The sequence below is a fragment of the Eleutherodactylus coqui genome, chromosome 2 (assembly GCF_035609145.1).
Source record: "Eleutherodactylus coqui strain aEleCoq1 chromosome 2, aEleCoq1.hap1, whole genome shotgun sequence".
NCBI lineage: Eukaryota > Metazoa > Chordata > Amphibia > Anura > Eleutherodactylidae > Eleutherodactylus > Eleutherodactylus coqui.
Window position 1 is genome coordinate 262945267 of NC_089838.1, and position 12223 is coordinate 262957489.

Here is a 12223-nt window from a genome sequence, read left to right on the forward strand (position 1 = left end):
GGGCTTAATTCTCTTTTGATCCTACTGCAGACAGAGGGGGGAGGCTCCTGCTGCAGCTAGTTGTCTTACAACCAGATGGACAGAGCACAAGGCTGAGCTTTTGGATCACATATTTCTCCATATATTTCTCAGTTTTAACTGTAATATAAGGCAAACAGGATCAAAGTGGAGGAGAAGATTAAGGGAGGAATATTTATTTTATTTTTTTAATGCACTTTCTATGTTTAAGGTTGGACTTGATAGACCTGTGTCTTTTTAAACCTATCTAGCTATGTAACTATGTTTAATGTTCCTTTAAAGTAACATTAAGGATAAAGTTCAAAGCTTAGAAAAATATGGTTTACGAAAAAGCCACTAATATCACTCACACATATGTATAAGGTTCTCAGAGCTGGAGATATGAGAGATAGTAGAAGCAGACATTTTTTACTTCTTCTGAATAATCCCATCAAAGAACACTACAGTCAGTCTCCTCAAAGTGAAAAACCAATGACAAGGAACTATGGATTGCAGTGAACTACCATGCAGATGTAAGTATTATAGATCTTACTGCTCTTTTTCGGTCTTGCTGTACTCCCACAACCTACTACTGCAAACTATTGTTTTTACTGTATTTTAAGCCACTTATTGAAGAACAGTCAACTACAATATACAATATCTCGACAGCTATACTTAAAGTATACAATTTCTACAGCAGAATCCTAATGTCGGTCAAACATGGCTACACCAAGTCTCATCCTTCACTAGTACGAAGGATGATAAGAAATCATTAAGAATGGTTGGAGCCACAACTGTAACAATCTGGAGTCAAGGTTCAGAGTTCAAGTGTTGTGACAGTTCCAATTAGTACAAGAAGAGGACACAGTAAACAAGGCAGAGGTCAGTACAAAGATATCAACAGGAAAGGATTTAGACAAAGCGTGGTCTTCTGGTTAGCCAAAGGTCGGTACATGGATATCAGCAGTAAGGATTTGTTCACATCAGCGTTAAAGTTCAGTTCGAAACCTCTACTGCTGATTTCTGCTAAAAAACAAGACATAATAGCGCTGCATGCACTGTCAAATCCAGCAAAATGCTAGCCAGAAACTAAATAGACCCCATTATAGTCAATAGCAGGGGCGTAACTATAGAGGATGCAGGGGATGCGGTTGCACCCGGGCCCAGGAGCCTTAGGGGGCCCATAAGACCTCTCTTCTCCATATAGGGAGCCCAGTACTATGAATAAAGCATTATAGTTGGGGGCCCTGTTACAAGTTCTGCATTGGGGCCCGGGAGCTTCAAGTTACGCCTCTGGTCAATGGGGTCAGTTCAGTGCTGTTTTGTTCCTTCTTAAGATGGTTTCGTTCAGTCAGGGATTGCCATTTTTCTACTCCGCGAATGGAGTAAGAAAGCGGAGCCCCCTAGCACTGATGTGAATGAGCACTAAGACATTTGTCCAAGAAGAACATAGCAAGGCACTAGACTAGCACTAAAAACAATAACCTTGCATGGAAGAAGGGGAGGGATTTTACAATGAGTGCAGAGGTGGAGGAAAATAGACAATCAAGGTAAAACAAGGCAATGATTCTAACATGCTAGGAACTATGGCAATGAATAGCAAGGAGCTATCCAGCCCAAATCCGTAGCTCAGTTACTGGTTGGGACACAGGAGTCTTCTGGTTTGAATCATCACAATATTGCCTGGCAGGGCTTTAATGAGTTTATAGTTTCCCTGTTCATTGAGATACTATACACTAATTAAAAGAAGTTGGATTCAGTGGCAGCAAACATTTGGTGCAAAGAAAATCAGCAAAAGTTTATTCCTCCATCAATAAAGCAAATTTGCCACCTTTCGACCAGCAAGCGGTCTTTTTCATTGCTGCTACTGAATCCGACTTCTTTTGGTATTGCTCTCTTGGAGTCTTTTTGTCCATGGACTTTACAGCAGCTTTGCAACAGATGTGCCTCACCAAGAAAGGTTGTAAACTGGAGTGCTGCTGGTAACCAGATTGTACTATACACTAATTAGTCATAAATGATCATTAAAACCGCTTGCCTAATATGTAGGTCCCCATCATGCTGCCCAAAAACTCTGACCCATTGATGTGTGGACACCACAAGACCTCTAAAGGTGTCCTGTGGTATCTGGACATCCCACAAATGCTTGATGGGATTAAGTTCTGGGGAATTTGGAGCCCAAGTCATCACCATGAACTTATGTTCCTCCAACATATTCTGCTAAAAGAGGTTACTGCCATTGGGGAATACCACTGCCATGAATATATACACATAGTATGTATGTACAGTAGCTTTAGGTAGGAAGTATGTGTCAATGCAACATCCACATGAATGCCAGGAGCCAAGGTTTCCCAGCAGAACATTGCCCAGAGCATCACACTGCCTCTGCTGGCTTGCCCTCTTTCTGTAGTGTATCTTGGTATCATCTCTTTTCCAGGAGCTTTTGGCAGTGGGCAGGGGTCAGCACGGGCACTCTAACCAGTCTACAACTAAGCGCATCCATACTCAGCAAACTGTGATGCTCCATGTGTTCTGATACCTTTCTATCATAATCCGCAGTAGTTTTTTGTACTACAATAGATCTTCTCTGCGAACAGAACAGATGAAATAAACTTTGCTTCCAATATGCAACAATAAACACCCATTTAGACACAGCGACTATTGCTCAAAAGTCGCTCAAAAAACCATCTTTTGAGTGATAATCGCTGCGTCTAAACACGCGCCCATCGTGTACTTTTCATGCACTATTCATTTATAGCTGACTTCAAGCCAGCTTGAAAATCATTGTGCGGTCTTATCAGACTGCACTCTGAGATCTCCCTGGGTAGTGCTGATAGTATTCTTTCAGCTGCTATCCCGCTCAAGAACAATGGAGCTGAATGCAGATCAGAGCCCTCCGGCTATTAACTAGTCAGCTAAAGGCTTCATTTGCACGCTAATAAGCTACTAAGGAGATGAGTAGCTACTTAGTAGTTTATTCAATATGATCGCTCAAAACTGCCGTTCAAGTTATCTTTTGAATGAATTTTGAGCAATCATCTTTCGTGTAAATGGGCCTCAAGCCTTTGATGACAATAACCGCTTCACAAGTTTTCCTTTCTTGGACAACTTTTTGTAGGCACTAACTGTACATCAGGTACATCCCATAAAACCTGCTTTTTTGAAAATACTCTCACCTAGTTGTCTAGCTCGCACAATGTGAATCTTGTCAAAGTCGATCAGATCCTTAGTCTTACTCATTAAGACTTAGGATCTGATCGACTTTGCTTACTCATGCTTAATGTTTACTCATTTTTCCTGCTTCCAACACACCGACTTCAAGAACTGACTGTTCACTTGCTGCTTGATACAACCACCCCCTTGACAGCCGCCATAGTGACGAGATAATGTTATTCCTTTCATATGTCAGCATGATGGATGATTGATATGTATCTGGTAAGATACCTCAATGGATATAGATAAAAAAAATAGTACAGTACATGATAATTGTTAGAAAGGGAAGCTACACTGTAGACAGAGTATTATTGTACTTCCTTCCTTCTGGTACATACCTGTCCACCCTGCCAGACAGTGGCAGTGCCCAGTGACAGGGTCACATCCCTCCGCATGATTGCAATCACAATGCTCCAAACAGTCCAGACCATACATCCCCTCCTATTCAAGGAAGAAGAAAAAAATCAGAAAAAGTAAAAGTTGCATGAATGACGGGGGAATCGGCATAGGAGCACATGCACATATTAAAAAGATCGGACGTTTCTTCCCATACCGGACATGGCTCTTCACAGAGTTCACCCATCCAGCCTGCAGCACACATGCAGCTGCCGTCCACTGGGCTGCAGGAAGCATCATTAAGACAATGACAGGTCTGATTACAACCTAGACCCCAAGTACCACTTGAACACGGAATAGAACAGTCTGTCCCTTGCCAACCTGAATAAAGACATACGAAAGAGATATGTATATATAGAAAAATGATCAAACATATTATAAGCATAGTAATTGTCCTCTCTCTTTACTTAAAAATGTTGCCCAGCTTTTAACTATTGAGGGCCTATTCTGAAGATAGGTCATCAGTGGGGGTCTGCAGCCCAGGATCTCCAGCTGCTTGCCGTGCCACGGGGATCACCCATCTAACTGATCTGTGCTGAAGGCAAGCAGCTCCGTTCTCTCTGCAGTGGCCCAAATTGGTATTGCGGGGAAAGTTCTCTGAAGTAGACCATCAATAGTTAAAAGCTGGACAACTGCTTTAACAATTTGTGTGTTTCAAAAGATTGTAATGTTTAGCAGGCTCTGTTCACACTAGTACAGTATGATGGCATACATTTATTACAGTAGCCATGATACTATTTGTTTTCCAATGGATCTAAACTGTTCCTTCCGGACCTTGCTGCAATTCCATATTATTGATGGCAAAAATAGCTCCGCAGACTGTTCAGAATGGCTGATATTTCTCGACAAAAGTTCCTGACAAAGAGTGAACAAGGTATTTCCTGACACATGAGTCCTTGAGTTGATACCTATTGTCAGTGCAGTTTATAAGGCACTTAATGGAATGATTGGTAGGTTAGTTTAAGACCATACACTCAATTAACAGGAACAAGTTAAAATGTCTGTACTGACGTATAAACTTAACCCTTTAATAACACGTCTTTTTTTTCCTTTTTTTTTGTTTTTTCCTCTCCACTTTCAAGAAGTCATAACTCTTCTTTTTCCATTGACTTAGATGTCTGAGGGCTTGTTTTTTGAGGGCCGAGTGATATATTTCAATGGTACTATTTAATGTACCATATAATGTACTGAAAATCTTTTAAAAAATTCTAAGTGAAGTGGAATGGAAAAAAATGCAATTCCACCATCTTTCAGGAATACTGAACACTACGTTACCTTCTCTGCACATACAAGACCCATCCATTGGGGAGCAGGCAGCACCATTCTTGCAGGTACATTGTGACAAGCAGTCAGTTCCAAATGTTCCAGGTGAACACTGCAAGGAACAGTCCTGTCCCTGAAATGACAACACAATGGTTGTAATTAGGTTGAGTGGTCAGGAATTTACATTTACTATGAAGATTATTCACCCTCCATCGCAAAACAATTTACAGACTATTTGCCAAATGTACAGACTTTCAAATCTTTGCAAAAAAACTGTCAAATAAGAACACTTTAAATAGCTCAACACAACTAATATAACAACAAGTATTTTCTCCAAATTCAACACAAAATGTCACTTTTAATGACTACTGAAGTCTCAGAATTATTCAACCCCTTAAATAGAATCTCTCATAGCAGTACATTTGCAAACCAGCTATTGTCTCAAGCACACCTTTTGCAACTAATCAAGGACTTCATTAGGGCCCATTTAGACACAGCGATTATCGCTCAAAAGATGTCGCTCAAGTGACTTTTGAGCGATAATCGCTGTGTCATTTACAGTGCAAGATGATCACTCAAGATGAGCGATCACCTTGCGCTGCCAGCGGAGGATTCAGAAGACAAGCCGGGTGTCCCCGCTTGTCTTCTGCATACAGCTGTTCCCCCCTCCAGCGCCCGGCTGTTATACAGCCAAGCGCTCGGAGCGGAGGATGCAGAAGACAAGTGGGGTGTCCCTGCTTGTCTTCTGCATCCAGATGTTTTCTACACAGAGTGCCCAGCTGTTATACAGCCAAGTGCTCTGTGCCAGGTATGGAGAACAAAGCTGGACCGCTCTGTTCTTCATACCCAGCCTGTCATCAGGGAGCGGGATACAGCTGAAACAATAGTATTAGCTGTATCCCGCTGTAAATCCCTTAGAAGGCTCATCGTCATCTTTCAGCACGCTGAAAGACATCGATGAGCGACGGTATAACAAAAACTGCACAATGTAAGTGCAGTTACACACAACGATTATCGCTCAAAAGACGGCTTTTGAACGAATTTTAAGCGATAATCATTGTGTCTAAATGGGCCTTAAGTTGCATCAGGTATGCTTGAGATAAAACAAATTACATATCTGGTCTTACTAGGCCTTTGCTGGCTGTGACATTTCATTGCATGTTAGCGATATGGCTAGGTCAGGTCTAAAATGTTAAGAGAATAGATCACTGCCTTGCACAAACAAGGAAAAGGATACAAAAATAGAGCAAAGGAACTGAATGTTCTTAGAGATACAGTTGGAAGCATAGTTTACAAGTTCAAAGTTTACAGAACACCGGCTGCTCTATCTAGAGGTGGATGGAAGAGGGAGCTATGACCATCTGCCACCAGATTCGTGAGGAGGCAGGTAGTCAAAAACCTTTGAGTGACTGTAAAAGACCTGCAGCAAAATTTGGTGCAAGCAAGCACCAAGGTTTCCATTTGTGAAGTAAGGCGCATACTAAAAAGTAAAGGCCTTCTTGCTCGAACTCCAAGACATACACCTCTACTGACTGAAAAAAATAAAACGTCGACTTCAGCATACTCAAAACCATAACAGTAAGCCACAAAAGTTTTGGGATTCTGTTCTGTGGAGTATTGAAACAAAACTGGAACTTTTTGGGCCTATAGATCAGCAGTATGTCTGGAGGAGAAAGAATGAAGCATATGTTGAAGAGAACACTCTGCCTATAGTGAAACATGGCAGTGGCTCGATGATGCTTTGGGGCTACTTTGCTTCCTCTGGCACTGTACGCGTACATTTGTAGGTCAATATAGTGTCAGGAAAAATCCTAGGACCAAACCTCATGCCTTCTGTGAGGAAACTGAAGCTTGAGCGTCATTGGACCTTCCAAGAAGACAATGATTCCAAGCATACATTCAAGTCCACCAAGGCTTGGTTTCAACAGAAGTCCTGAAAGATTCTGGAATGGTCATCATAGCTGCCTGACTTGGACCCAATTGAAAATTTTTGGTGAGATTTGAAGAAGGCGGTTGCAGCATGCAAACCCAAGAATATTAGTTAACTGGAGGCCATTGCCTATGAAGAATGGGCTAGGATTCCCCGGGAACGCCGTCAGTAGCTGGTGTCTAGTTATACATCACATTTGCAGCAGGTCATAACTGCCAAAGGTGCTTTAGTAATTTTGGCAAATAAACCTAATTTGCAATGGGGGTTGAAAAATTTTGATTGCAACTATACATCAGAGACATTGCATTCAGATGAATATTGCACAGCAATCCATGAAGGATGATTGAAATGATCCTTATGTAGTGCCAATTATTTGTCATGTAATGTATGGAAGGTCTATCCTCTTCTCTGTACAATAATGTGTTTTAGCTAAAATGCCACAAACAGTTGTCTGCTGGAGATCATTAAATGTGAGTGGAATAAAAGGAGCTACATCTCAGGCCTTGGTGTAAAGATCAAGGCCATTAATCACAGAATACAGTCATCAGTAATGGAGAAGGCATCTGGTTGGCATTATCACAGAGTTAGGCATCCGACTGAAGTAACGTCCTTACTTAAGTATTGTAATACCCTTGCATTTACAGCAAATCCTTCTTCCCTTTCAAACTGGCACATCGCCACTTGTCTCAGTCAATGTAAATGAAGACTAAAAGTATTGCTATATGGTTAACTGAATTGTTGTCATCAGCGTTCCCCCAAAGTCCGCCAGTCAATAAAGAGTAAATTTATAGATTGCCGTCTTTCAATGCACTATGGGTTAACTTGCCTTCTAATTGGAAGAAGCCTATCTCCAGATTTTCAGAGCGCTGGTCTTCCTTACTAGATGAGAATCAAGAGCTGAGAAGCTTTCCCCAATTATTCCAGCAGACGCAGTAATTAACATTTTGAACCTGATTAGGAGAGTGACCTGACGGAGGTAGTTGCTGAAGAGACACAAATACCCTCTTGTCAGCAAAATCACAAAGACCCAAAGAATGAGCTGGATCAAAGTTGCTGGCCTTAAAGGCAGATAGGCGGATGTCCCCTCGTCCGCCGCTCCATCTCCATCTTAGATGACCTTCTACTTGTCCCAAATATCTGCTCTGAAATTCTAATGACAAATTATACCGCTAGTGAATTTCTCAGCTTCTTGTTCTAAGAACTGTAGAAACTCTGGTCTCCAGGGACCTTGCAGTGTTTTATACTCAATGGTTTCAATGTAGAAGAATGTACAGTTTTCTTGGTTACCGCCAACAACATGAACATCTAATATTCATGAATACAGGTGCAGAGGCAAGTGCGATGTGTTTGTCATTTTTGACAGTGAGAAGTTCTAATTGGTTATTATTATACCTTTGTTTAGTGCTCGAGTATGATTGCAAATAAATGTATGCATTCAAATGACTATCTCTACATACAGCAGAATAGGGGTGTTATGTACATAGCGCCTAACATGCTCTGCAACACTCTACAAGTCACGATGTCACGAGGAACAAGGCTGATAGTCATTGCTATGCAGAGGGTCACGGTCTAGTGTGTCATTTATGTTAGCGCTGATCTGGTCACATTGGACTTATTGGTTTAAGGTAGAGGGCAGAGGTTAAGTATACTGTATTGATATTTTTCATTTAAAGTATGTTTTGCGCGGCTGTGGCAATGCAGCGGCTATTGGCATATATCGGGATTCTCAATGAATAGCCTGCTATTTTTCATCAACTGGTAGGAAAGCCCTCCATAGAAATGAGGTACTATTAAGCAGACGTCATATAAACACATGCCTCCCCTTTGTCTTCTAGCTCCATTCTTCCATCGCCCTCTTTATTGCTGGAGGGCCACTTCACAAAGATCCTGCATAGTAGCAGAGAAGCATAGCTGCATCTAAAGTTGCAGGTAGGTAGTATTTGCAGCATAAGGCCTATTTACACGCAATAATTATCGCTCAAACTTCGTTCACATGAACGATAATCGCTTAGTGTAAACACTATCATCGTTCACTCTTCGGCTGAACGATGATTTTAAGGTGAACTTAAAATCCATTGTTCAGCCAGAGAGAGATAACAGGGACCACCCACTGTGTTCTGCACAGGAGCAGCTGATTACCTTGTATTCTGCCGACAGCCAGTGCGTAAACAGTGAAGCTGTGTGCAGAGCTCAGACCACAGGCTGTGCTCTGCAAGCAGTTTCCAGAGGCCCTTTTACATGCAAATGAAGCTGATAAAGTGCTAATAGACATTAGTGTCCATTAACACCATGCAAAAACATTGCTAAAACTGTCAATCTTTTAGTCATTTGATCAATTGTCTTTGTGTGTAAATGGGTCTTAACACCTGGCAATGGGCATGTAGGCAGCTGTAAATAGAGGCAATGCCTGAGGGGAATCATGGGAGCCGTATTCCTTTAAATTGTTATTCTCAAAGACAGCAACCCCCGGCAGAATGAACACAACTGTGCTACACAGAACAGAACTGGGCAAGATAAAAAGAAATGAAAAATAATTACTTCTAAAATATTACTAAAAATTCTTAACTAAATAAAATAATTACCGAGTAGTAATTAATCCTGCACTGAGCAGGGGGTTGGACCCGATGACCCTGGAGGTCCCTTCCAACTCTACCATTCTAGGATTCTACTTTGTGTATTTTTCATAAACTCAGAAAATCTATTTAATCTCCTGTGACCCTCAATTTACCAAGATGGGAAAAAAATTGGCATCACTCACTTCCCCATATACTTTTTATGGTTCTTAGGCCGGATTCACATGACGGCATTTGCATGCATCTTGAACTAGTTAGATTAATTAGCCATTTCAATCTGTAGGAGCTTTGGTATGTATTTTCTTGCACGGGCAAAAAAAGGAAAGTTCGTTCTGCAAATATGCAGTGTTCATGAGCGCGCAAATACGCATACGCTTGTGTAAAAATGGCCTTCGTGAGAGCTTTTACTTCTGGAAATGAAATTATATACATTAAAGCCCAAGTACATCAAGCCATTTTTTCTCAGACCAAGAAGCAATGGAAAATTCAGGAACTAACTTTTTTGTAAGCAAGTCAAATGGGCGCTGATTTACTTCCACAGGGGGACCGTGATATCGGGCAAGAAACGTGGCCCCATATCGTGCTCGCCAGGGTGCGTTTTCACATCAATGCGAGTCGTTTTTTTCTTGCAAAAACGCCTCCCATCACTTTTGTGAAGTAGCGATACTTTCAGCTGTGTTAGAGGATCGGGAAGTGTTTCCCATTGTTTTCAATGGGAAACCTCACATCGCACTTGCGTGCACATCGAAAACAAAGAACGATGCATTCCGAGGAACGCAAAAAGATAGGACATGCAGCGAGTTGTGTATATGACTCCATTCAAAAGAATGGGGTTCACATTCACGCAAGATTTGTGAATCTCGCACGAGTTTCTCAGTCATATGAAACCAGCCTAACTGTAGTAATTATTGTATGTTTTGTCAAATGATCGTTCCGATCAATCCAATACAGTTTCCATTATTTTCAGCAACATGTCCCCCATTTACGAGGGAATGTGCTGATGATTAAGGCCTTGTTCACACAACCATACATACACAGCTACTTAGCTGCGTTCATAAATCGGGCATAAATCGCAACCAATTGAAGCATTGGTTTCCAAAGTATTCATTCAGATGGACGATTTTTGGCTGTATAAAAGAATCGCGCCGGAAAAAATAGCACATCGGCAACTGTTTTCGGGCTCCGATTTTATACGCTGCATCCGAAGATTGGTCTTACCCTATCTTTTGCCGAGATACATTGGAAGCTCCCATAGACTCCTATGGGAGCTGAAAAAAAAGGAAAGGGTGTAGGAGTTTACCTGCATTAATAGTCATTCCGAGGATTTCTGCTGATCAAGGGATTTCTGCGCTGCAGCTTCTTTTTTTGCCGATACGCTGCAGTCGCCCATGAGATAATACGCGGCCGAAGATCGGGACTTGACCGCGACAATTCTTCATTCATGTGATTTCATGGTGTGTACAGGTGCCCATAAAAAGGCACACAGTAATGTGAAAGAGGCCTAACAATGATTTGCATGTTCACATAAAAAAGGCAATGAAGGATATTTGTTGTTTGATCGCTGCACATGTTTACATGGAACCACTATTCATACGTACAGTCGTTTGGGTGATTATTGCCTCACGTAAATGGACCGTGAACTGGAGCCGGGCTGGAGGAGTCTCCAGGGTCAATGATCCATCTACTATTTCAAAGTGGCTCAGAAGTTGTATTCCTGCTGTTCATAGCAGTCAGTATCACAGCCTGTATAGAAGTTCTTCCCATATACATATGATTATGTATGTATTAGTAATATGTATTTTTCATTAGTCCATTATATTAATCATATGGGAAAGCTATTGCGCCTTTCATCTGGAGCTATGGGGGTAGTCTCCCTCCAGTGTAAAGCAGACTTATGATCCTCTCCTTGCATCACACTAATTCCCTCTCTAATGAGGTGTGTGAGCTCTCAGGGTTGCAACTAATTACTCCCAAGGAGATCATTATCAAACCAAGGAGCAGGACAGTTTAGTAGCCATAACCATTCTGCACAGGCTGATCCGTCAACTCTTTTAAGTGCAGGAAGTGTAGCAAGTGTCAGCACAACTACTTTCAGGAAGTGTGGGGGTGAAATACAGATAGTATGAACTTCCCAAGACTTTCCAACAGCCATAAAGTTACATCAGGTACACAATCCTAACAAAAGTATTTGGACACCCCTATCAGTATATTGGATCGTGTCTTATTAGCATGTCACGTGTACTAAATGTGATTTGTTCTCAGCAAGAGAAACCAAGTAATCTTGTAGATATGATACCTTTTAATAGCTCACAAAAATACATGATTCTATTGCGAGCTTTCCAACCTACTTAGGGTTTTTCTTCAGGTTACTATAGCATGCTACATAAGATGCAGACCCTTGGAGGTGTTAGCCACAGTTTGTGATGGGAACAGCATGCTGTTGGATAAACTGCACATCATGAAGTGCAATGCATTGGTCTGTCTACAATGGTGGAAGGAGCATCATCTTTAGACAGCTGAGCAATGGAAAAACTTTAGACTTCAGCGGTGATTCTTCTATGGCTGCTGCAGCCTGTGAGTGAATGAGTGGTCACATGCACAATGAACAACACATGATTGGCTGTAGCTTCTTTCGGGTTCCATGTGGCAGGCAGCACTGGTCAGGGAGCCACTGGAATAAGTGAGTATTCAATTTTTCAGATTTTGGCCATGTATGGCATTGCGCTTTGCCCCAATGCTATCCTACGTTTTATCTCTGGCATAGATTCTCCAGCCTGGTCTATTTTTGAGTCAAGGAAGACGAAGTCTCGCACACATTCTATGGCCTAATTGTCAATTTTGATTTGAATAT

The 12223-nt window shown here is 41.6% G+C and overlaps 1 protein-coding gene across 1 annotated transcript in view; it reads right to left on the reverse strand.

Annotated features, from left to right (window-relative positions):
- The window catches only part of MEGF11 (multiple EGF like domains 11), a 412570-nt gene that overhangs the window by 78935 nt on the left and 321412 nt on the right, over positions 1-12223 (reverse strand). The window contains exons 11-13 of the mRNA XM_066592915.1: positions 4882-5002; positions 3764-3927; positions 3549-3651 (exon numbers count right to left, since the gene is read on the reverse strand). Coding sequence (XP_066449012.1) covers positions 3549-3651; positions 3764-3927; positions 4882-5002 — 388 coding nt within the window. The remainder of the gene's footprint in view (positions 1-3548; positions 3652-3763; positions 3928-4881; positions 5003-12223) is intronic.